The sequence below is a fragment of the Mycteria americana genome, chromosome 5 (assembly GCF_035582795.1).
Source record: "Mycteria americana isolate JAX WOST 10 ecotype Jacksonville Zoo and Gardens chromosome 5, USCA_MyAme_1.0, whole genome shotgun sequence".
Taxonomy (NCBI): domain Eukaryota; kingdom Metazoa; phylum Chordata; class Aves; order Ciconiiformes; family Ciconiidae; genus Mycteria; species Mycteria americana.
The window spans coordinates 17416838-17443345 of NC_134369.1; the positions used below are offsets into that span (position 1 = coordinate 17416838).

The 26508-nt window shown below is 43.1% G+C and overlaps 1 protein-coding gene across 4 annotated transcripts in view; it reads left to right on the forward strand.

Moving 5' to 3' along the window:
- OSBPL5 (oxysterol binding protein like 5) overlaps positions 1-26508 on the forward strand; it is a 146337-nt gene that overhangs the window by 64523 nt on the left and 55306 nt on the right. For 2 of the 4 annotated variants that reach the window (XM_075502308.1, XM_075502309.1), the window contains 3 exons: positions 1218-1295; positions 16209-16365; positions 22465-22538. In XM_075502308.1, coding sequence (XP_075358423.1) covers positions 16230-16365; positions 22465-22538 — 210 coding nt within the window. In that variant the 5' untranslated portion in view covers positions 1218-1295; positions 16209-16229. Of the gene's footprint in view, positions 1-1217; positions 1296-16208; positions 16366-22464; positions 22539-26508 lie in introns of those variants that run through there. The other 2 variants (XM_075502306.1, XM_075502307.1) reach the window with 1 other exon arrangement.

Consider the following 26508-nt stretch of genomic DNA (forward strand, 5'->3'; position numbering starts at 1 on the left):
GTTTCAACCTCTCCTTTTCACCTGTCCTCCTCTTCTCCCCTCATCTCTCATTCCTCTCCTTTCAGTCTCCCCTTCTTTCTTTGTTTCTGTCCCCGTGCCTCTGGGGCTGGACTGCGAATGCAGTGGGTTCTTTGAACATTTGTAGCCTTATGCTTCAGGAACTGTTGACTGGCAGGAATTGTCTATAATGAATTTTGAAGTACCTGAACACCCTATTTGCATTTCTGCCTGTCTGCTCAAAAACGCTGGCACTCAGCTCCCTTGAGGCTTGAATTCTGCTAGAAGCAGCTGTGTTGGTGGCATCCTGTGATTTGCTTCACCAGTTGACATTTTTAGGAATTTGGTCTGATACAACAAGGTTGGCCATTTTACTGCCCTCTGCTGCTAAACAACTTGTGTAACTTCTCATCTGCCTAAAGAGATGGAGCCCCTACGTATAACTGGCTTTATTAGTGAGAGCCCACATGAAAGTGTGCCTCCTTCTTATGTTGTTGGTGGTATTATTATTGTTATTATGATTCAGCGGTCTGTATTGATTTGTGGTATATTTTATTCAGCTAAAGCCCTGATCAGCCCAATTCTGCTCTGTGTCTAGATTGCGTGTAGAATTAGGAGTTGTAGTAGTGATTTCAAGATCAGGAACAAATCCTCTACAAAATTAAGTCTTGCCTATGTAAACAAGTTGCACTACTTTTAACTACCGTTCTGTAACATTGATATAACCCTCCCCTAGTGCGAATTCAGGTATGCCAGTATGAACATGCTTATATCAGCATAGCTTGTTCCCCTGTGGGAAAGGAGAACAAGCTATTCCAGTATAGAGCACTTCTATTTGGCTCTGACTACATCCCCACTGTTGTTGTATTAGCAGAGATATACCAGCAAATAATACTTGTAATTTAACACGGGTGAACTGGTACAAAATCACGTATAGAACAAGCCTTGGTCTGCAGACTGCCTCAATAACTCCTTGACAAGCGAGTGTTGAATATGCCATGTATTTATAATCTTGTCTTTGTGACTGGAGGTACAGTGGAAAGACTTAGTGTTACTGTCATTATGTATTCACAATTAAGAAACTAAGAACTGGTCAGTGTGTTGGCTATAGAGTCATGACTGTGAGTCATGTGAGTCATGGCTGTAGTTTATTTTTAAATAAAGTATGTAAGACTTTATTCACTTTCAGACTGGTTGCTGACCTTTGTTCTTATTTGCAGCATATTGGCAATGTAAGAGGGCTGTGGCAGAGATGCAAATGCTGGGAATGCTTCTTGGAAGTGTCTTTGAGCTGGCAGGTAAATACAGAGGTATTCTAGCAACATTGAAAATCTGGGTCCTGAAAAGCCACTTCTGCCAGTGAAAAGTGAGTGCCTGGTGGCTGTGAAATACTTGACATTCATAACTGTGGTCATCTACCTCAGTCATCGGCAGGGCAGGGCAGTCTGGAGATCAACGAGCAACAAGTACAGCGAGAAACTTTAAAAAATTCCTATCAGATACTATAATCCCAAATATCATGGTTTATTGATGGATTTTTCCCAGTACTGCTGCTGATCTAGATGATCAGTATGTGCGTTGTAGCAAGAACCACATAGGAAAGAGTCTTGGTGTTTGCAGACAAAGGAGAAATACATTTGGTATGGGAAACACTTCATATTCAGAGTAATTGGGGGAAGGCAGTGCGACCAATAGACTAGGATCTTCTGGAGAGGAACTGTCTTAATTGCACATGACTGACAGATATCTGGAAACATGGGACCTAACTAAAACTTCTAGGATTTCTTCTACCACAGAGTAAATAAACCAATATGACCCTTTTCTTGTGCACGGTAAGAGGTTATTTTAAGGCAGATGATGGTGAAGTGAAGGAGTCTGTGGGGAGGAGAAGCTGGTGCCATTAGGGGACTGCAAAGCTTTGCTGGGAGGAACACACTTTATTGTGCTGCTTGATAGCACAGTTACCTTGCCAGGCTGTTGAGGGAAATAAATGTTCTGAGAACCTTATAGTTTCCTCCTGTGAGTTAGTGTCACCTCCATCTCATTTAATTCCCACCTTTGCTTATTGTGAGTGCCATTTCAGTGCTGCGTTTCTCAACTTCATTACCGCCAGACTGAGCACTGCTTCAGAAACAGCTTTCCGAACTGCAAGTGGCTTGTTTTGCAGAGCAGGGAAGAAAACTTCTTTGCTGTTTTTCCCTGAGCTCATTGACTCCCTGTGACTCTGACGCTGGTGGCGGAGGTGGCTCCCATGAGCAGGCTGGGGCTTTTGCCTGCAGGCTGGGGCTGCGGCTGGGTGGTGCTGGGGCTGTCAGGGTGGCACAGGCAGGCAGCAGTTGGTAAAGCTGGTGTATTGTCATCAAGAGCAAGCAGCTGACCTTGGACAAATCTGCAGTTGGGCTGTAACCCAGCCTAGTGTCCAGCTCACCCTGGTCTTTGCTGCTTCTTTCTAGGAGAAAAGTAATCTGTGACAGTCCTTTCGCTGGTTTAGATTACTTCTCTCCTGGGGCTGACTCACAGTTTTTGCCTGCTCCGTTTGCTTCCGGTGGGAGCCGCAGGCTGTCAACAGCTGATTGTTCTCCTTAAAGAGTGCAGCAAGATCAGCAGCCCTGCAAGGACAGGCAGAGGCATCAGACAGGTCCTTGCCTGCAGTTCTCAGCAGCGAGGCTTCCAGTCGGAACAGTCTATGTGAGATTGACAGACAGACACAGTATCAGCTCAGCCCTGCTCCCACAGGAGTCCACAGAATCCATTGGTGAGCAGTTTTGAAAAGCTCCTTTTTATTGTCTTGTCACCTCCACTTTTAACCAGATATTAAATTGTTTATTATAAAACACCCAATTGTCCTTACAGCAATCACATCACTGGTGTCTGCGGTGATGCGTAGTGAGCTGTACAGGAGAGAAGTCCGTGTTTATACATTTCCCTAAAGATGAAGAGATGACTGCAGTGGAAGATTAGTTTTGCTGGGAAAGACACTGAATGAGCTGACCTGATCAAGGGGAAGACACTGAAATGTTATGCTCTTTAGTTTTCTCTGCTTCACTCAGACATTAGCTGGTGTAGTCTGTTGCTCTTCAGCAAATACATTTGGGTCCAAGTGCTGCTTGAGACCGTTAGAAACCCAATATGCTCTTTGAGGCAGGGGCAATTATTTATTATGTGTTTTTACAACTCCTAGCACTTTTGGTTGCTGTGCTGGCTGATTGCTAATGGTTGGGCAATAGTATTTATTGCTGGCAGCTGGTAGTTGCAGTCCGTGTTTACGCCCTGTAGGAGAATTAGGTATGTGCGCACAGCCATGGGATGTTAAGGTTTTGTACCTTTTAGAGGCACCACAAAGTCGGTATAGACCATCTAGCCTTCTGCCATTTAAATGCTTCCTTACTTCATTTCAGAGATACTTGTTTATTCCTTCCCTTGTTACCCTCCCAAACCTTTCAAATCTTTTCCATCTGGACTCTTGTGTTTATAAACTCTTCTGTGTTTGAAGCTTGTAGGCAACAACCATGTCGAAGCCTACTTTTGTAATACAGACCAAATAGTTGCCAGAAAGCACCATGGGCTCTCGTTCTCCTTCACCACCTCCTTATGGCATTGCAGGTCTCTCTGAGATTGCCTCCATTCTACCCGTTGGATGCCCAGCCCTGTGCTCGCCGCTGTAAGTCAGCATCACCCTGCTAAGGAGGCCACAAAACTTCCGTGATTTACACAGGCTGGGGATCTGGCGCAGCACAGTTGCTATTGAAATATTTTCATCTGTCTTGGTTTGTTTCTCTTGAAAAGTCATAGTGCAGCGACTCTAACTCCTGTTTTGTAAGTCCCACGCAGCTGAAGCCTATCACTTTTTTTCTGGTGTGGAAAAGATGAGTTAGTCAGTCCTGCGCAGGGCTGAAGTCCAGCCTCATAAAAACTGTCTGTCACCTTTTAGCTGCTCTCCTTGCCGCTTCCTTTTTGTAGCAGAGATAATGGGAGTGTTTCCTGCTAACTCCTGTCTCTCTGTGATAAATTGTTGTGGTCTTTATTGGAAGGCATTGTCTGGCTGCTCTTAGGGCTGCGATAAAGAAAATGCTGTGAATTGGCTGCATTGTGTTTGGCTTCCTTTCAGCCAGGGCCCGTCTGGACACTGAGGACCTGATCTTCTGTGCCAGGCCTCAGCTCACATTTGTGTGGGAGGCAGAGATTTTTGTTTGTTTGTTTCAGTTTGGGTTTTTTTGCTTGGGTCTTTCCATTCAGTGACAAAAAAAGCTGGTGTCAGTATAGGTTAGCTTTAAAGTGATGAGAAGAGTCCTCTTTCTGAATTCCATGGCTTTCAGATTTGTTGTCTTTTGTCAAGGGCTGCATTGTCAGGTTTGCTGCCCACGAGATCAGGAGCTGGATCCTACCTTGGCTTACACTGGCATCAGCAAGGAGGAATTTCACTGCCACCATCGGTACTGTTTCAGTGTAAAAGCAATACGAGGGAAAGGTGACTCAGGTCTTCGGTATCAGGTGTTTCCAACTAATTACCATTTAAATGTATTAGATGCTCTTAAAAAGGAAGCTTGCAATCACTACAAAGCACATTTAAGTCACTTGGGGAACTTCCTTTTTCATTGAAATGAATTCAGAGGCAAATGCACGCTCCATCATAACTGCTTTCTTGCTGGGATTCTCCAGGGCTTTAGCTTATGGCTGAAAACTCACACAAAGAGTTTCTGCCTGGCTTACACCTGGCATGCACACGGCTGCATCTGGTAGTGGGACAGTTGTATGAGTGCCAGAGTAGCAAAAATATTGGGATAGTATTATTTGAACAGGTAGGAGGAGATCAGCAAAGACAAATGTGCAGTTAAATTTGTATGACGTGGGTGTGCTCATTCACCTGCGTGCCTAAAGCTCCCTCCGGCTGAATCAAAGGAAAGTGCCAGTGCAAAGAGTTTATCCTGTCTCCTTGTTTTCACCAGATAAGTCACGGATAAAGTGGGAGAGAAGGAAGGACTGAGATAGGCGCAGAAAGGTTTTCAGCTTGAGAACTGAGGCTGAGAGTGGGTTTTGTTGCGCGTGCTGCATCAGCCTGTGCGCGGTTTGAATCCTTTGGGCTCATTTAACACAGCATAAATTCCACCCTAAATGCTCTTTGCGGGTTGTCTAGTTTCCTTCCTCCCACAGAGATTTTTAATTAAAAATCTAGAACCAAAATAACTGCAGTGCCATCTTTTAACTATTGTTGAAGGAAGAGCTTGATGCTCTCGTCTCTGAGAAACAGTGAAGTTTATGCAAAAATACAAAGTATATTAATTTCCTGTAGAATTTCAGGGAGAGTGGCTCTATCAGAGGAAGTATAGGTGGATGCTAAATTTAAACCACTGTACAGCAGATCTTGGTATACTACAGCGCCCAAAAGTCTGAAAAGCTAAACAGGGGCATATAAGGATCTTTTCAAAAATAGATGCACTTCCTTAAAATTTATTTGGTCTTGTTTATTCAGCCCTCCTTGTGAAGGCCCCTGAGGTTTACAGAGGCTGTCTGAATCTGACAGGAGAAACAACAAAGTAGAGGAGCGGAAAATTCAGCATGATTGGAGCACCGTGGGATGTGGTCATTTCTCCATTGCTTAGCTGTTCTTCAGAAGCAGACAAGTCAGGTCTGCTATCATTTAGTGGGCTTGGAGTCAGAGCCATTAGGTGGAAATATAGTTTGTGCTTATACAGGGTGTCAAGGTAGAAGTATACTTCTAATCTAAAATTCTTGGCATTTAGGATTGTCCATTTCATTCTTTGTGAGTGTGTGTTTGGGACCGTGGATGCTCATGACATAAATAATCTAGAACTCATTCTGGAAAAATCTTTGTGAAATTGAACATCACTTGTTTTCTGTCTTGTAAGATGGCTTGTAAACATCCCTTCCTGCCATTACCTTTGCCTTATTGCCACGTTGAAGTTCCCTTTTGAGCCTGAGTCTGAAAATGGCTCAAGAGGACTTGAGATAGAAGTCTGATTTTGTTTTACTTTGTTACAAGGGGGCAATATTTCACAAACAAAGGAATAATGTCAGGAGGACACTATCAAGCATGAAAGCAGGTCTTAAAATTGGCTTGGTATTTCCTAGTAATTGTGTGGTGGGAGTGTAGCCCCAAGGCACAATCTTTTCTAGATTTAATTATATAAAGGCAGAGGTGGATATCATAGAAAGCCATCAGTAAGGCTTGCAGTAGTCTGGGTTTTTTTTAAATGTCATTAAAGCTTGAAAGTAGGATCCTTCCATTAAAAGGGAATATGATCTCATTATGTGATTTAGATAGCGGTATGAAGCTGTAATGATACTCTTTAATATGTTCTTTTTAAAGAAAAATATCAAGACAAGAACTGACCTTGAAGATGTGGCCTGCTTGCAAATGATGTAACTGCATGCCTGTCCAAAGCAATGTGTTCTCGTCATGGCTTTAAATCTCAGAGAGCTTTAGCTACAGCAGCTAAGTGAATTTCTCATTTATGTTTCCATATACCTGATACCATATTTCCCTCACTGCCCTGGGCCTATCCCAAACCCTGTCACCCCCGGCATGAGGCTATAGTCATCAGAGCCCTCCTGCAGGTGGTGGGGATGGCAGGTGCCATGCGGGGCCAGGCTCCCTCTTCCCAAGGCCTGTCACGGTGACTCCATCAGGGTGACTCTTACCGCTGTTTGGGATCTCTAGCCCCTAAGGTACCACTAGAAAAAATGGGTTATTTAAAAGCTGTGCTCTTAGGTAGTCAGCTACAGTTTAAAAGGGTTGTATGGGAGGTCATTGGAGAGTATTACAAACAATTAGCATGCATAAAAACTTCAGGGCATGGGGAGCTGTGGGATATCCGTTCCCAAAGTAGCATGTGTACTGAGTTATGGATAATTACTGGAAAGCTCAATGTGTCAAAGGTGGACGTGGTTTACCATTATGCAACTCATTAATACTGTTCATGGGACTCAGACTTGCTCCCTGAAATGCTCAGGCTTGGAGGCATTGTGTTCACAGTGTGCCTCAAACAAAAAATGTCACTGGTGGATGAGCTATCAATATTAATAACAACAATAAAAAGAAAGCAGAGCACTTAAAAGCTGCTTTTCAGGTGGACATTTTTTGAGTCATATATCCCATGTTTTCACCTTTTGGCCTAATACTATTTATATTGAAATTCATAACCGAGTGCTTAATTCCTTAACTAGCACAAAGCTTTTAACACTGTTTTTTAGTGCCTAACCTCATACCGTGTCTCTGTGCCTGAGCCTCGCACCCATGGAAGGCAAAGGGAGTGTTGCCTTTTGGCTCGGGCGTGCACTGCCAAACTGCTGCGGGCTGGCCAGGAGCTGTGTCCACACTTCCAGCGCAAGCAGCAGGGATTCAGGGGTCATCTGTATTGCTAGTGAGGTGTGACGGTGGCTTGTATCTGCTTACCTGAACACTTGACCAAGCTTGCTCAGTAGCAGACATCAGCACGGATTTCAGAATGATCTGGCCATGGTGCTTGCCTGATTTCTGAGATATAATTTCTAGCCTGCTTTGCATGTCTTACTACTGTAGCCCACACTGTTAGCCCTACTCCAGCTAGCTAGCTCAAAGGTAATTTATGTATGTGTGCCTGAGTTGCGCATATACCTTAATTTTGATGTAAATATATCTCCAACAGCCTCTTGAGTTCACTGCTGAGAAGCAGCTGTGATAGCAATGTGAATCCTTGTGTCATCTGTACAAAACTTTAATTTAAAGAAGTATATAAATATTTCTAGATAAACAGAAATTTAGAGGCACAAATCTGGTTCCTCAGTTTGTTTCAAAGTGGATCCTTACTGGAATTTCTTGTCTAGTGTGTTATGAAAACTGCATCAGGAGATCACTTGTGATCTGTGATGGCACAGTTCTTCCTATACATTGCACCTGTGCTTGGCTGTACATTATGTTTTGGTGGGGAGTCTTTGCTAATCAGCATTTTTACTTTGTTTTTCTGCTTAAAAGAATGCTGACTAGAGATATCAGTAACAAATAGTGGTAAACTTTAAATAAAAATTCAGTAAGATGGATAAGCATTCAGGCGCTTGATGTATGCTTAACAGCTGTGATTTACCTTTTGGTCATCTTCAGTTGAATATATTAGAACATGGGATTAAAGGGCTGAAGAGGTTTCAAAGAAAGCACCTTACCTTCCTGCATAGATTGGTTCTTCAAGAAAATACCTTTGCATGAGCTCTATTCAGTAGAGATGCCTTCAGAAATTGGGGCCTAAAGGAGATTATAAAAAGTATGATTTACTGAAAATAAAGTGAGGGACTAAGACAAAGGTCTGCAGGAAAGGTGCTCGCTCCTGTCTTTCACTGAGTGCTGGGTACTTTCTCATCATTCTGGTAGTATGGGTAAAACCTTCAATTCTGCAAGCACCTGCCATTACCGGGGAACTAATTGATGTTGATGTACTAGTTGTAATTACAGCAAGTGAGGTATGATCTGTGCAGTTAGCAAGGGGAAAGACCAGTGAAATTGCTAAGTCAGGAGAAGCCCCTCAGTGCTAGTGGGAAATTTAATATGCTTTGTCGAATTAATAGCCTTCTGCATAACAATCAATTTACAGTTTAAAGGGCAGAGGAGGTGGATGTAAAAATCATTAAGCATTCAATTCAGTGACCCACTCGATATTCTTAGTCGAAAGAAATCTCTAGCATGTTTACAGAGTAAATTGCAAGTGTTTTAAGACAAAAAAACATATGAGGATTGTGTATTTAATACTTATTGCAATGCCCATTTCTAAGCCATAAGGTTGCAGTGATCCCTTTCCCAAACACAACATGGCTTTAGTGATGGGCTGGTGTTTGCTCACAGGAGGTGTTTATTCAAACAGAGGTGATTCTGAAGATGAGGTTTTCTTACATGTCAAATAAAAATGTTTTGCCCTTTGTGACCCTACCTTCAAATTTCTTAGTCCTGAGTTAAATAGGGATCCCCAAAATGAATGATCTGGGATGATCTTTTTTCAGTGTAGACATTCAATGTCTGGTTTTGCCTGTAGTTGTTCTGTTTGTGGTATTTGTACATAATGCTCACCGTAGAGAGAGATTAGTTGTGAGAAGATTATGTGTGTAAGTGCTGCTGGTGTGCCTAAACTGCAAATGTTCTGGTGTATACAAAGGAAACACTAATCAAGACATCTTACAGAGAATTAAGGGAGGAAATAGTTTTGTCTCTTGCTTACTACATAATTTTCACTGCCCAGTGCAGGAAAAGCTAGGCAGAGAAGCAGAGGCGATAGAAAGAGGTTGTTCTTCAGTTCTTGGAGAGAGCAAGAGCAGATTGCTGGGGGTGGCTGTGGTAGGCATTTTCCACAAAAACAGCACGAGAGGCAACTTTAAGGACTCTGCAGGGCATGGGAGCTTCGAGTTAGGTTGTAGGGATGAACTAGCGACTCTCCTGAGCTTGCCGAAGCAGCTGAGAGAAATCCTTCCTGTTGCATATGATCTTAATAAAGCTGTCTGTAGTTTTAGCTTTCTGTAACTTGGTTCCTTTGTTGCAGATGGGTGTCTTCAGCAACCTGAGTTATTTTATCTTCCAGCCTGGACTGATTGTCAGTCTGAGTGATATGGCATGCAGCAGAAGGTATGGCAGTCCTTAAAATCAGAGCACTCCTGCCGTACCAGCATTTCAGTGTATTCATCTGGAGCGCATGAATGATTGAAAGAGTGGGGCTCCATCAAGCTGCTGGGGCTGGCTTGGGATCCAGTAGAGCAGGACATGGTCTAGGAGGAACATACCGGGGACCACCACTGGTGAGGAAAGGTCCCCTTGCCAGCACCACAGAGAAATGGCTGACCCTAATAATTCCGGGGAATAGCTGACACTTAGGGTGAAGCTTCATTGCTTCAGGTACCAGCTAACAGCATGACAGCTCAAAACATTCAGTGTCAGCTGTAATATGTGTGTTTTGCCATATCCCTGACCAAAAACCATGGATTAAGTAGAGAAAAAAAATGCCTGCACAGGCACTTTTCACTGTATCAAGTTTTATTTAACTGTTAGTAGGGCGTTGGTTGTCCAATTACCTATCTTATAAATAGGTATTTTAGGAATAGCTTCCAGAAACAGATTTCACAGACTTTCTGAATTGACTGTAGTTCTTCAGCTGTTGTAAATCACCAGTGCACCACTGAACTAATAATTTACCCTTGTTGAGGATCTGTGCTGGTGTTTTTCCTGGTGAATACTTAGGACTGTAATCACTAGAAATGTATCTGCTAACAATTTGCCTTCTCTTTTCATTCATGAAATTTTTACCTCCTCAGGGTTAATTGAATCAGGAAATGTCAGTACCTTTAGATTTAATTTTCCTTATTGATGTGTATTCTGGAGTGAATGACTGCTGTGAATACAAAATATGGTTTAATTTTATTTCTGGGAAATATTTAGTGACCAGAAAAAGAAAAGGTTGTTTGAAACAAGCCTTGAATAAAGTAAAAACCCTCCCCCTGCAACTAACACAGCCTTCTTGACTGTATGAAACCCCTAATTAACTATTTATAGAGATGTGCATATTTCTAATCTATTTTAAAATGCTGGAAATGAGAGTAAGCAAGCCAACCTACCCACCAGTTTGCAGAGGGTAGAGGCAGCATAATGTCTGCACAGTGTTTAGCTGTGTGGTAATTATATATCAGGAACTTAGAAAATTTGAAGATGGAGCCAGGAAAATTCCATCCCCAAAAGCCTTGGGCCTGATGCTGAAAGGTGCCACTATCTTCCTAGCAAGCACAAAAGGCTCAAAATGCAGAGCAGCCATGTGGAAGGCATCTCTGCACCAACACTGATCATCTGTAAATTTATTAGTCAGTCTAGCCTTCACCCAAAATGGGTGCAGTGCCAGAAGAGGAGAGCGCTGGCAGTTCCCATTTGCTTTAATGGCAGCCACTAGGCTTGCTGATAAAACAACTTTTATTCTTGCCCCATTGCTCTTTTGTTGGCTGTTCCTGAAGCCGCCTGGGAGTTAAAGTCCCATTAGGCAATTGCACCCTGTTAAGTTCACCACTTTAATTGTCCTGTGTTTCATGGGGGTTTGACGCAGACTTTTCATATGCTATATTTTTTGTTTTTAAAAGATAAAGTGGTTTCAAAGACAAGGTTAGCAAGAAGTTTATTTCTTGCTACTGAATTATTTATTCCTATTTCAGCTCCCGCGAACAGCCCACGTTTAATAGCCCATTACTGCTTAGAGGGCTGTCAACGCAAAACGGGCAATCCTGAAAAAAAACGTGTTTAGTGGCTCTGTCAATACTCTCTGTATTACCTTTCCTTCATTTTTATGAGCAAGAGCACAGAATAGAAGGCCAGAAATGACCTGAGCTGCAAACTTCAGGGTGCTTTAATCTACCAAGACTAACAACCAGCTAAATTCATTCAAGAGCTAGAGTGAAGATTTTTTGCAATGAGGTTAGTTCCTAAGAGCTTATGGATTCTGCATCAGTTGACGTCTTCAAATCAAGATGTGATGTCTTTCTTAGACAATTCTCCATCTCACCTGCTGGACTTGGAGGGAATGCAGGAGCAGTGGGTGAAATTTGTTGCCTTGTATTATGTAAGTGGTTTGGTAACATAATGGCGATTTTCGGCCTTCTGCAATTCTGGCCCAATTTGGATTTTTACCTTCTCTCTATTCCCCAAGCCCCCGCAGAACTGCTTTCTGTGAAGCATCTGCCATATCCTGAAGCAACCTCCAAAATAGTGATTTAGAAGTAGATTTGGGTTTCAGAACAACAATGTTGTCCTCAAATCAGCCATGCAAGCTTAGAGGCTCAAAAGCTCATGTCTAGAAGTGTATCTTCTATGGTTGCTTATTTCTTATCAGATACTTCATCACCAGTGAATTTTTGTATGTTTTCTAGATAATCATGCATTGATAGTATAAAAGTAGATTTAGTACATGGCTATATTCTTGGAACCCTTCACACCCTCCTGTCTCACACAGGTGATTCTGGCCAGAGGGTGGATTATTTAGGTGTCTAAAGAGCCCTGTTGTGAAAAACACGGAACACACCTCCCACCTTCCTGTTAGATCCCTTTGGAAAATTGCCCCTGGCATCTACTGTTCAGCATCCCCTACAACTCTCATGAGCTTTATGTAATCCGAAGCCAGCTTGGGCAGGCAGGCCCTTATGGACAGTGTAACAAGTAGCTCTCTGAGTAAGTGAGCTAATGAAACCTCATTTTCTTATGGATTTGTGGCTTATGTTGGATTTGCTGATGTTTGGTAATAGCTGGGTTCATAGTACTGCCCTTCTTTCAGAGGACAACAATACAGTTTCCCTCCTTTCTTTAGCCATTGATTTTCACATAACTTTTAAGAAGCTAATATTTTCAAGTTTTCTAATGCCTGTCAGATTTGCTTGACTTTTGCCAATGGTACAAAAGGCATTGGGAGGGAGGGAGGATAAAACAGGGTAGATACAGATGCAGACACACACAGAGATATCTTTTGGAAACCAAGCCAAATATTTCAGGTGTATTATAGAATCTTAATAGTGTGAACTACATTTTCTCCCACCAAGGAAAAAGTGTCTGATGTATAAAAAAACCCCAAAATAAAAAAAAAATCCTTTTCTATGATTTTGTGCTGCACTGCATAACGAGGTAAAATCTTGCAGGCTGAGTCTGTCCACCTCAGCCTTTCTCTGAAAAAATGTCATGGTAATCTAAGATGGTGCAATCTCTGGGAATGAACTGCAGGCCAACGATTCTTCTCTTTTACCCCAAATAAAGGAAAAGTAAATTGAACTGTGCACACACCATATAGCAAGCTGAAGGAGAGCCTCTGCTTCCTTCAGCTTCTGCCTTCGTGTCAGCTTGTAGTTGGAGTGAAGCCCATGAAAATGTGGATGGCGTAAGAGCCTGTCTGGATCAGGGTCAAATGTAGGAAGGATCTGTGCCCGTGAGCTGGAACAATGCAGTGTTAGATGATCTTTGAAAAACAGGCTGGGATGTTGGTGACATGGTGTGTTGCATGAGTCCGTGCATGTAGCTGACAGACACACTGCTGCTGCTGCTTCTCAGGGAGCTTTGGTCACTGGAGGTCTCCTGCCAAAAAGGACCCAGTTGAGAGGAACTTACTCAAATTGATCTTTGCGGTCAAAAAGATATGAGCTGCCGCCACAAGTTTGTATTAAGATATGTAAGAGAAGAGCCAGAGCAAATTAAGGACTTGAGAAAAGTCTTTTCCTTTGTTATTGCCAAATGGCCGTTCCCAGTTGAACAAGGCATCCAGCCCGTGGCTTAAGTAAGTGTGGGGACGAGAGAGCATCAGCACAATAATTCTGTCAATTATCACATGGTTGAATGGTGTGAAATGATAGGTGAGGGAAACATTAGAGCATCGATGTCTCTGCATAGTAAATATAGCAGCAGTTGAAAGAAATTGTGTCCTGGTATGTCCAACCCAGTATACAGCCTTTTCTTGCTCCGGTGTCTGGAGGGGTTTTGCCATCAGCATCAGTGTGAGCTGGCCGGCAGTTTTCCACTGATGTGGCTCGCAGTATTGCTGAGACAAAATGATGCTGAATGCAGCCTTTTTGTTACCCTGTCAAGAAGAGTCTCCACCACGAGAGCAGGGCGTAAGAGCTGGGTGGATGGATGTTTTATGTTTGTAACTTGTTCCCCAGCCTGCTTTCCACTGGATGGACCTGGGATTTCTGAACGCCTTTCTGCACGATCAGCTTGGCCTCGCCACATCACTGCTTTTTGGGGAGAGTATCCCACGGATCTGCTTTTGCTCCGAGCCACTTAGGACCATTTCCAGAGGCAGAGAGTGGAGATGGCCTTTCTGGGAACAAGGGCAGAAAATAGCTCAGTGTTAGCATTCCAAACCCAGCTATTTAGACCTGGATTATTTTTAAATATTTTGCTTTCAGACACGTAACTAGCTGCATTTTCCTCCTCCCTCTCTCTTCTGTTTTTAAAGTTAGCTTTAATTTTGCATCTTCTCCCCACCCAGCTGTATGCGTTTAAGAGTATCTATGCAAAAAAAGGGTTATTTACATGGCTAAATGTTAGGTAGCTAAGTTACTTGCTGCTTCAGAGATGCCGTTGGCCGCAATGGGAACCTGGGGACCCTTTGAGCCCAGACGTATGTTTGCAGGGTGGTTTTGCTGGGGAGTTGAATTGACAGGAGGCAGGGCAGCAGCGGGTGGAAGGCGCTGCAGCGACCTCATTTCACCCAGCTGTCATCACATGTCGTCGGCCTGACACACGGCCTCGCGTGAGGCGCTGTGTGAAGGGTCGGTCCGTGGCCGCCCTGGAGCTCAGTACAAAGCCGTTCGCCGAGAGTTGTGTGAGGTGGTTATGGTGAAATGCTGCTGCTGAATCTGTAGTGTCTTACAGCCACTTCACGGGGGGGACATGATAACACGTAGGGCTTTTAGGGAACATTGTATCCTCAGAGCACTGCACAGACCTTAATTCCTCCTCCGCGTATGACACGGGCCCAGCAGGGGACATGCATCCCCTTGAAATGGCAGCTTTGTAGTCTGGGGGAGTCCTATTTTCGGGCTAGCCCCAGCTGCTAGCCGTTAGCCCCTTTTTGGATGTTACAGCCCCTCACATCTGATGGCTCACCCATCCCAGCATGGTGAGCTGGGTTCAGAAAGACCTGCTGCTCAAAGTGGTTTTGGTAACCCGTGCTCATTGTTGGAGTCCAGGCTGGTTTAGATCAAATTAAGCTGTTGGGCACTGAGGCTGTCTCTGGCGGGAAAGAAGGAGCAGATTTGCTCTTGCCTTGTATGTCACAGCTAGTTTATGAAGTTGATGCAGCCTGCTGTGTAAATAAATTAAAAAAAAAAAAAAATTGCAAAACCTGAAACATTGGGACTGCCTTCTACAGGGATTAGCAGCGCAGGTGGAGGGACAGATAAAACACAGGAGGGGAGTTTCTCACACTGGGACGTGTTCGTGGCATCCCCCTGTGCTGTGTCTTAGCTGTGAAAGCTGAGTTCCAAGAGGCCACTGAGGGTTCCCCATTAAATTGGGGTGTTTGGGTCAGCGCAAGCACCAGGGTGGTACTGGGAGCAGGAGGGGCAGGGCAGGATGTTCTAGGCCTTAATCAGCCCATTTTCCACCTAGTGCCACACAGATCACCTTACATGCATGCTGGTCCTGCCCTCCCAAACTGCACTGCAACTCTGGGCAACTTTTTCCCCTTTGCTTTCCCAGTAGCCTAAAAGAGATGGGAAAAACTTGGAGCATCTTTTCAGGAAACATGTACCATCCTAAAGGGTTTTTCTTGCCACAGTAACTGTCCCCCAGAGAAGCAGCAGACCTCGTGGTCTGTAATGCCCACCCAAAGGCTGGGTTAATGCTTCTTACTGCTAGCAAGAGCTCTGTCTCTGGCTGCACATGGGGAGAGAATAAAGCTTGTAACTCAGGAAGGAGACAGTCATAATATCTGTTTGTAACGTGTAAGAAAGAACTGCTTGTTGGATGGCTAGAAAAGAAACCTTTAATTCCAGCCAGGATAGTCTAATGCATTAGCCAAGTGGTGGTAAAGAGCACAGTACCACCAGGCTCTTGTATGGGGATGCAGGGAGGCTTTTGGGGAGACAAATGCTGTTCTTTACCCACACAGAGCAGCAAGGTTTATCTTATTGATCAAACTGCAAGGCTGATCTAAATGCCATTTTAAAGAAAACTGAAATTATTTGTATATGCTGTAATAGGAAATAAGGGCAGGAGTGACACTGGCATTATCTCCGCTTGCTGCTCTCTGCAGCCAATGCAGCTGGTCTTCCTCCATGCAGCTTGGATTAAATGTTGATTTTGCGGAGATGGTGTAACTCTGCTGACACCAATGGAGTTACATTTATGAAAGAGACTTCAAAACCTTAAAAAAAAAAAAAGGTAATTTTAGCTGCTGTGCACTGGATAGACCCAGTATGTAGCTATTATCCTAGATAGATCCTTGTAGGTAGGAGGGTGTTATACTGCCTGGATTCACCAAGGAGCAGCGGCCTGCTTCCCTGAAGTTTGCAAATACTGAGAGTCAGCAAATCAGTAATTGTAGCTTCAAACTAGTATAACTTTTTTTTTTTCTGCATAGCCTTCTGGCACTCTATAAAAAGATCTGGCACACTACATAGGATTAGGCAGCTTTGAAGCAGCAGAGTCATCTGGGTGTGAAACTTTGATTTCCTGTGTCTTGAAATGAACTGTTATTTCTATCTTTCCTTTTCAGAAAACCCCCACAGCTCATGCCATGAAGGAGGAGAACTTTCTTCGTCGCAGGTTCTCCCTCTGTCCAGCCTCGTCCACCCCTCAGAAGGTCGATCCTCGCAAGCTGACACGCAATCTGTTCTTTGGGACCGACAATGACATCTACCCACTCAGCCCAGGTTGGTTTCTGGTGTGTCAGTGCAGAAAGTATCGTATCTCAGGTGCTTGACTGCAACTAGGTATTTTAGCATGCTGCCAGGAAACAAAGAGAAACAATTTAATATGAAAGAGAGAGAGAAGCTGTTGCAACACAGGTATTACTGGATTCCAGACAATGCTGCTTTCATGATGCGATTGTCTTTCATTGCCATGGTGTTGAGTGGGAACAGAAGGCATCAGAGTTGGGGTTTGTAACTGTTTGAACACTGCATGGCCTCGCATTTAAAAAATTACTAATGTTTTCAGGCACTTCCACTTTGAGGCACTTGATGTGTTTCACCGTAAGCATTGGACTCATTTAAGATTTACTGGCCCCATTTGCAGATGTTTAATGGAAGGTTTCCCTGTTCAGATTTAGAGCCCAGGATAAATATTACAAGAGCAGACTTTCTGTGGTTAATGTTCTGTAAATATCTACAAACACTACAAGTACCAGGAATCTTGACAGGTTGCAGTGAATGGCAGACTGGCTTTAAGCGTTCGCTTTACATCTTTTTTGCTTTGAATTTCCTAGCACCCTTTTTGAAGGAAATAGAGCTCATTTTATTGTTTCAGAATTTGTTGCTTACGATAAACATTCAAGTCTTTCCTTGATTGCAGTCTGCAAACAATGCTTCCGTTCCAGTGTGTAAACAAGTGCTTCAGGGAACAGTCACAAGTTTGTAGAGCTGTCATTTGCAGCTGCCATGTCAGTGCTAAATAATCAAACCTCACAGCCCCTTCGTGAGCTCTCAGAACAGTGATATCTAGAGAAAGAACATAGCATCTGTCAAAAGGTTTCAGTGTTCATATAGATGTAACACCCAACAGACTCTCTGGGCTTTTCAGATGTAGAGCAAAACCAGGTCTGGGTTTCCTGAGCTAATTGTCTTTAAGTGCAAAGGTTTCAAGGGCCTCTGATTTCACAGGTATTTCTAATTGTGGGTGTCTGCTTCAAGGCAATGGGGAGCCTATTTTCAGCAGTGCTGACTAATCTTGGCTGTCACTGAGGTCGCTGAAAGCTTCAACAACCTTTTAGTAATCAAACTGAAAACAACTTAAAATGGTACACCTAAAATCTCATACATTTCAAACCTGTAGGGACTTCTGAACAGCTAGGTGCCCATAAGTACAGTCTGTACAAGTGTGTGGTGAGTAAATAGCTGTTTCACTTCTGCTATCATTGGGAGCTGAAGGGCTGATTTTTCAGGCTGTAGTCACTTCCCCTGGCTTCAGGGAGATGGAGAGCCATAGCTTAGGGTTTTCCCATTCTTCCATTCTTACCAGCATTTTCAGTGCTAAAAAAGTTACTGGCTTCCTCACAGAGGTATTTCAGTGCTGTAATCTTTCAGAAACCAGGGAAAGTTGAGGGTTTCAGCATGGAGGAGGTAGCTGGAAGAGTTTGTCTCTTCCTCAGCTTCCCCCATCACCTTGTTTCTCCTTGATCCCTGCTGGCAGCTGGACCAAGCAGCCTTTGCTGGACTCAGCAGAACAAGTGCCTTGAGCCATGCTGGAGCTTTTGTTCTGCTGCGCAGTTCTCCCGAGTAACTTCTAGCACTGGCATCAGCGAGGGTGGTAGCCCTCTGTATTGCAAAGGAAGAGCATAGGCCAGAGAGTTTGTAAAGGAGAGAGTATCCCTTTTCAACAAACAGAAGTTACTGCTTCAGCCAGGGGATTTCTTGCAGAGAGTCTGGGTTTTTGTCTATCCTTACATTTTTTTTACTCCTTTCATTTGTTTCCTGGTCCCCACAGAGCTGCCTTGTCTCTTTGTTCTCCTCACATTTCCCCTGAGAAGTAACTCATTCTTCACATTCAGTTGCCATTTCCTGTGGCGGGCTCTCCTTTCACTCCTTTGCTGCTGCTTCTGCCTTGTTTTCCTTTGAGCCTCGTGTGCTTCCCCCCACCTTCTCCCTTCCCTCTGAAGGATGCTGCTATCACTACAGATAAGCCACAGGTCTATGTCCATAAGCTGCATCTAGTATTTCTCTGTCCCCCGTTTTTCTCTGTTGTTTTACATGAACTTTCAGTTCTTGAGGCTTTTCCAGTGGTCCGTGTTTTGCTGCCTGACCCCAGCAGATTTTCTTTACGAGAGCACTGGGCTGATCATGTTGGGTGGGTGCTGTGGGCAGCACAGGCAGCAAAGCCCAGTGATTTCCTGCCAGGAATTTGGTGGGTTGTGAGGTGGCTGGAGCTGCAGGTCTCACAGCACCAACACCTAGGATTAGCCCTCCAACAATGAAGGTGTGCAAGTAAATAATTCAGTGGGAAGGGAGTGACAGACTTTACACTTCAGGCAAGCTATGCTATGAAGATTCAGTTCAGCGAGACTTTTTTTTAAAGGAAACATATGGGAAATGCAGAGGGCACTATCTGAAATAACACTTTGGACTTTTTGCCTCTTGCTTGCATACAAAAATGCTAATGAGGAAGAAATTTTCTTTTTATAGGAAGTTCACAAACTAGAGAGACATGAATTCATGTTCCTTGCCCATGTCTGTCTTTCACTTAGCAATAAGGAGAGAGAATCTTTCTCTATTTTCTCTTTCAGAGGGCAGGAAATTTATTGGGGGAGTAGCTAAAAGAACTTTCAGAGAATCTTTTGACTAGGCTGCGAGATCGCACAGTGTCTTTAAATAAAAATTTAGATTAGCTTATCCGCATCCTAAGAGTTGCACTTTCATGAATATGGGAATTTTACTGTGATAGGTACACGGAACTAAATTTCAGTCTGGTGTACACATTGGGCCATGTGGCTGATATTTACAGCAGTAACAGGTTTTATTCGCGATAGTTTTGCCACACATCAGAGCCTGTATTTCCTCTTGTAGTTATCCAGACACTTTATCAGAAAGCCTATAAAATAATAGTTCATGCTGCGTGGAGGTAATAATGAATTCCTCAATAACCCAATAATTTTGCTTCCTGTTACCATTGATCAGTCATGCTTTCTGTATCATTCTTTATAAAGGGGAAAGCAAATGCACCTGTAGGATTGATGCCCAGCAGAAAACCAAAGAGAAGGAATAGTTACTGTTCTGGAAAGGAACTAAATATTTATTTTTCCTGTGCATGACAGTAATGGGATAAAAGAAGGTATCAGTAATTCAGCTCTGCCACCACACAACTGGAGTGTTGGCAGTTTTCTTCACGATGTGGTGAAGGCTGTTTCCATAAGCACCACTGATTTCCCTCCCAAAATCTTTTTCGTTATTTGGTGCAAAACGTTTGGGCTACTTTGTGGAGGACCCTCTTTGCATGCCCTACTAGCAGCCAGCACTTTAAGTCAGGAGAGATTCAGCTCTGTTTCTGTTGTGGGCATTATGTTTTCTTGATCAGGGAGATAAGAACTTCAGCTTCTATAGCCAGTTAATATTTAGCTTCTTTTATGTTTTTATGTGGTTTCCTATTTATTTTCTCGAGGCGGCTATGTCTCTTGTGCTCTGGGTGGGACTCTCGCTTTTGGGCTTTCTGTGCACTTAACTATGCGTGTGGATTTTTGAGAAACTTGCACATCATTTCAATGAAGTTTGCTTTCCAAACAAGGGCTGGCTCTCTCCTTCCACAAGGCTGCAGCAAGTCTGCTTGAGACAGACAGCAAAGATGGCTCTCCTCTGAAAAACAGCCTTTCCCTCACAAGTGCCAGTAGGCTAACTGAATTTGGCGTAAGAAACCAGTATATGTTTCTCCATAAACATATCTTACGGATCCTTGTAAATGATATGGTAAAAGCGAACAGTTGCATGTACCCATTTTTCATAATACTCTGTGAGCAGGATAGTCCAGAACCTCAGGAACAGCAAAAATCTCATTGTTCAGGTGCAAACCCTTTTAACTGCATTACTGAGAGAAGGCAGAAACCTCTCATGTCCAGGCTTTTTGTATGGATACCAGCTTGGAGTTAAGCTTTCTTTAAGAAATGAGACATAATAAAGAATGGATGTGAATTCTGTTATGCTAATAGACGCTGTTCCCTCGGAGCAGGCGGCAGCTGATTCCCATTAACTTTACTTGAGCTTTTAGACCATATATTACTTTCCCATACATGCACAGAAAAAACTCTTCATGGGAAATAAGTGCAGCAGCTACATGGCTTTGTGTGTTTATTCCCATCTCCTCTGCCTCTGTCGGGGAGAGTGGGGGCTATAGAGAGGAAAGCGCCATCAGAGACAGAAAAAGTATGGAGATACAGGTCCTAATCCATGTACAGCAGTGCTTATGGCCATCCCACTTGTCATGCTAGCACAAGGTGACTGGCAAATATCTGGCCACTTTTGTCCTGCCTGCGGACATCAGGTTTCCGAGTGCGTTATCTAGGGCTCAGTGTTTCAAGGGGAGGAGTGACGGTTAAGAAACTAGGTTAAGATATAGGTTCCCTGTTGTTGCACTGCCTTCCTATGTGACTGCGTAGGTCCTTCCTCTGCTTCAGCTCCCCACATGAGCAACGCACATGCTGTCCCTCTTCTCCCAGGCTTGGAAATGTTTGCTTTCTGCATCAGTGTGGCTGTGTGCATGTGGCACAGCGCAGCGCTATGCCACAGGGTGAGAAACATGTCCGAAACCCCCACCACCCTTAGTCACCATGTGGACAGTTGCACACCTTCTAGGGACAGTTGTCCCACAAAGCATTTTCTTAAATTTAAGAGTTGATACACCAAACAGCCTGTTAATGCCTGTAAAAAGGGCATGTTTTTTGTCCTGTCTCTTTACCAGTGAAACCCTGTAGCACAGTTGCAGTTCAGTTATAATGGGATGTGCTTGTTCTCTCACATGTCCCATGATGGAAGTGCAGAACATGGCCATGAGGATATTTATTTTTTAGTAAGCTTGTGTGGCTGACTTTTCTAATGGTGCTTGGCTTCTTAAATGGCTGCTCTGAAGACTCTAGGAGACCTTATGACTTCTGACACATCTATGACAACTTCTGCTGACTTCAGGAGAATCGGGATTTTCCCTTGCTGGTTTTGGGTTTGGTGGTGTTTCCAAGACTGGCCTACACAATACTTAAAAACATTTTTAACAGTTCCCATGTTTGCAGTGTGCTGCAAATGGATTATATTTCACTGTCTCGGTGGTTCTTTACTGCATCCAGTATTCTGAAGCTCTGATTGCTAACAATTTTGAGAAGAAAACTACATTGCAATTGTATAACAATGACTGTCTTGGCACTAAAAAGCTAGTCTCATCAGATGCTGTTTTCTGGCTTTTTTTTAAATAGAAGCTCTATGCTTTCTTTTACTGTAAGGACATGATTACAGTTGGCAAAAAGAACAGAATTTATCATTACCTTTTATTGCTTGGACTAGGACTATACACACTCATACTAGTATATAATCTGTATAATGTACTGCAAGTTTAGTATTTTTGGGTATATTTGGAAATACTTCTCTACAATGATTGGAAAATGTCATAGTGTTCATAAGTACTACTTGTTAATTGAAAATGTTTCTTATTTTAACAAACAACTTGGTCAGAAGACATTGATCTTCTGCAGTTTTTTTTAAATTTTGTTTTACTAATTATGTCTAGATGCTGTTCTGTCTTCTGTAACGTTTTATGATACGGTTATTATTTGTCAAACAAAGCGTGCTATCAAGTGCATCTGTGTATAGTTGCCAGATACTGACCAAGGAGGATAATGTATTGAATAGCTGCTTATTAACTGAATTCCATTTGTTATTTGCATTGAATGAGGCATGGCGTGTGTAAGAAAAGAACAGACTGTGGTAATGTAATTAAAGACTGCATCATAATGCAGACACAGAAGGGAGCTGATTAAGGATGCATAAGCAACCTTATTTTTGGTTTTTTCCAGCCTTCATATGCTGGACTTTGCAACCATCATGTTGGTTTATCACAGTGTTTTCAGACCTAACTTTTAAGCAGTGCTTATTGCGTAGCCCAAGCATGTAGATCCAGCCTATTTCAAGCTCTGCAAGATCCCTCTCTGTGATCCTGGTGTGCCTGCTCCTGCTCATGACAGCTTCTCTTGCTTGCTGTTAGCAGTAGCCCTTCTAAGGCCATGAGTAGCCATGGTTTTGCACAGAATTTCTCTGTTTCTGAATCACATTTATTTGTTGCAGGAAAAGACGTGGAAGGAAACAGCCCATCGGTGCTGAAGGATGAGACACCACAGACTCCAAACTCCATTAGTAAGGTACTGTGGGATAGGGATCTATCCCTAGTCTTGCTTTCATTTCTTCTTAGGCTGTTATTAATCATTCTCACTCTTTTTTTTTAAGGCATTGAGAAAGCCTCTCCCTCTCTTCCTGCAGGAAGTGTGTGTGTATGTTTTGAGAGAAAGAAAATGAGTGTTTTTGCATGGTTGGGATGACAGAGAAGCCCACACTTTCCTCTGACTTGATAGCACCTACCGCAGAAGAACCCTGTTTATTTGGGCCTCATTTGGCAGTGTAATTAGATATGAATAATTATGGTTGAAAGGTTGATTTTGTCAGCAGAGGTGTCATGCTGTTCCTCATCAGCAAGGCAGTCACAAACCTTAATTATTTTGGAAGAGAAAGCTGTAATATTTAGTCTAGTGCATAGCATCCGAAACTGTGAGTTGTGGTCCTGAGAGAGCGCTCTGGGAATTGGTGAACAGGAGAGGAACGCAAACTAACCAACATTTCCTGAACACAAAATTTCCATCCAGCCTATTTTGGAAAGGTAAAACTGGATCTAAAGTACTTGGATCTGGGTGTTCAAAACCTGGCTCTACATTTAGAGCTACTGAGTGCCTGAGTTTGGTTTCCTGTAAAGATGGAATCAACCTTATAAATTAGATCTGGCTTTGAGATTCATATACAGGCTTTTTTGGCTGCAGCTCCCTAACATGTTTCTGGAGGGTAACTAGAAATAGAAGCAAGGCCTGTTAATAAATTTTTAACTAAATTTATTCAACTATGAAGCTATAAAATGCAAATGACACCAGCTGAAATGAAAATATAACATGAAGGAAGCAGCTGCAGAGAAGTGATTTCTTATAATACATGAAAATAGGCTCTGCATCTTCAAATACATTTGGCTGTGCTTGCCTGGAGCTTGCAGGTTGTTCTGCCAGGATGCCCTGGCAGAGGTCAGCACAGGGAGATGGTGATGAGACGAGCTTCGGGAGTATGCAACAAGGGCTTGTGTACGTGTCCTCTGCTATTGCTAGAACTTGGCAAGTTGCAAACCGACCTTGGTTTTGCTTTTTCAGGCAGGTTCCTCATGGGAACCCAGCCTCCCACTTATCCTGGCAGTGGAGAAGCCCAAAGACCAGGTAACTGCATCCAGGGCTTTGTTTTAAAGCCAGATGTTTTGCATGCCTTACAAAGAGTGGTGGTAAATTCCCAATGACTTGGGAATGTAAAGAAGGACTTTTTCTGGACAGAGCACTGAAATGCTGTCCAAAAGGGAGTTTGATTTCTGAGATGAAGAATGAATGCAAGAGTAGGAATGTATTTATGAGAGGTATCTGGATGAGAGCATGGCTCAGCTATGTTTTCCCAGCCTCAGGGCCTGCCTTGCTATTTAGTCTCCTACAGGTGTGTTTTCGAAAGGAGAGGCACCCTTGGAAGATTTGGGTGCCCACCTAGATTTCTGCCATGCTTTGTGTGCACCTGGGAGGTGTTGGTGGGTCTCTCCTTGACAGTGTCAAGAGCAGTTGTTAAGGAGAGAAAATGCACAGCGCAAAACAACTGCACCAGATTTGTGATTCAAAACAAATGGGGGTCTGAACCTGGACATGAGCTTTGCTTTCACCAACCCAAGACTTTCGTTTTACAGTAATCAAAATTGCTCTGAAACACTGATGGACTAAAAACAGACATGAGGACCCCAAAACATCAAACTTCAACTTGCCTACTCGCTTGCAGTGTTACAGGCAATTGCTTTGGCTATTGAATGGACCAAAGGTTTTTCTTTCCTGCCTCAATGTTCTGCTTAGACACATGATGTTTGATTCAGAGACTTTCCGCCTCGCTGGACCTGTGCTGTAGCGCCTGTCATTCTCACTTCACTCTGCTTCACCTTGCTGTGTTGTACACTACCTTGTCACTACCTTGTTCTTCTCCAGCCATGTAGCTTTTCTTCTGTCTTGCTTTGCAGTGTCAGTGACAGTAGGGAGTCCCTGCTGTGAAACATCTTGTACCTTAAAAATTTAGGCAAAGTGGTAGTAAGTTTGCTTAATATTTCATTTTTCATATCCACTCAGCTCTAAGGCTATAAAATGAAACCTTACTGTCGGGTGTCCAGAACTGTAAGTAGGGATCTGTCACAGTATTTCAGTTTAAAAATAGCGATTCCACTGACTTGAACCAAAGGAAAGACTGTGTACTAATTGGGTCATGTTTAGGTTCCTGACAGCAGGGGGGGAAATAATTTTTAGAAATCAAACTGTAGGGTGTGCAGATTTAATTAATGGATTCAGAAGTAAATGTTCTAGGTAACAGATCTGTGCCATGAATACTTACCCTTCTTTTGGCACAGTGGATATAACAAACCTTGTTGGAAATCAGTGTTCCTTCAGCAGCACTATTTTGATGTACCACACCACATTGACTCTTTTCACCCAGTAATGAGAAGGAAAGGAAAGCCAGTCGAGTGATTCGGTCCCTGGACTGGGGCTTAGGGGACCTTGAACTCCCAGCTCTGACTTGGAGTCCCTGCATTTCCCTAGGCAGATTAATTGCATTTCTGTTTTACATCTTCATCAGTGAGGTGGAAACGGTTCTACATTTCGTTCACTTGGGCCATATCCACACTGCATGATGGAGCAGGCTGCAGGTTTCCCAGGTGAGCACACATCAAGCAGAATATCCCATAAAACCCCTATAAATGTCTGTGAACTTGTGAGCTGTGAAGCTATTTAATTGCACACTACTCTGTGCTTGAGCTCGTAGATGGACTGCTAGTCTATGTCTGAGGTGTGAACACATCCCGATTGTCCTGTCTGTACAGATAGTAAAATATTTGATGCTGGAACATTTGCTTTCAGTGTGTTTGTGCAGTTCTTAGCAGTATGTATTTCTGATTCCAGTTGTGGCTTCTCACCCCAAATTTTATTAAAACAAATTTAAGGCACAGATTAGCTACATATTACATTGCCAACTTTCCTGCAGCGTATTTTCTCCTATTTCATTTTTCAGGTGGAGTCTCTTTCATCTCCTCCTTCAAGGGGTGGGGAGGGTATCATTAGCTTACTTATTTCAGATTGTTTCTCATATTAGTTTCTCTCTTTTTTTAGAGCCCTTAGTGGGGTGTGAAAGTGTCACAGAACTGTCTGTAAGCCTCAAGCTCATATCTGCAGCCAGGTAGTACAGTTAGCCCGCGCCTGATAGTGACAGGAGATACCTTTCTCTCATTTTGTGCCTCATTCGGCACTGTTAGCATCCTTTAAGGCACCTTTTATTGCAGTATGCAGTTTTGCATTTTCTCTTTCTTCCCTTCCTATGCTTACCTATTTATTCTACTGTTTGGAGAGCAGCTGGGGTCTCTTGATATGCATGCAGAGCCCACGAAGAATTGAAGTGTATTTTAAGGAATAGTCAGAAAAATCTTGAAGCTGGTGCTCAGTGGTACTTCACTTTTTTCAGTCCCCCACTAATGCCACAACGAAGTCTAAAATTATCACACTGTAGGTGTGTGGCTGTTGCGTGCACAGTTATATGACGTATAGGAGGGCAAAGCTTAAATTGCTTTGTGCATCATGAATGAGTTTTTCCACATGCCTGAATTGTTCAAGTCTTTATTGTGTGATTTGTAATCTGAAATATGAATCTAAGTGGCTGCTAGAAATTTAGTTTAGCCACAAAGTAGTTTGAAACAGCTCATACCGATCACTTGAGATTTAAGCTACAACTCCCATGCTGTCTCAAGCTCATCCTTCTAGATCCATGAATCATGTTCTTAACCTCTGAGTTAATTCCAGCCATGGTTACATTTGGGACTATCATAAAAGATCATTCACAACTCTGGCAACCTACAAGGGTACCTTTCCCTCTGCTTTCCCTTATCCAGCAAACTGAGAAATAGGTTGTCAGAGAGATCCAGACATTGCAGGAAATCAGCTTAGAGAGGCTCAGGAGCAAAACATCCCCTGTGTGTGCTAAGCACAGCTTTACAGGAGAGCCTGGCCCTTCCAG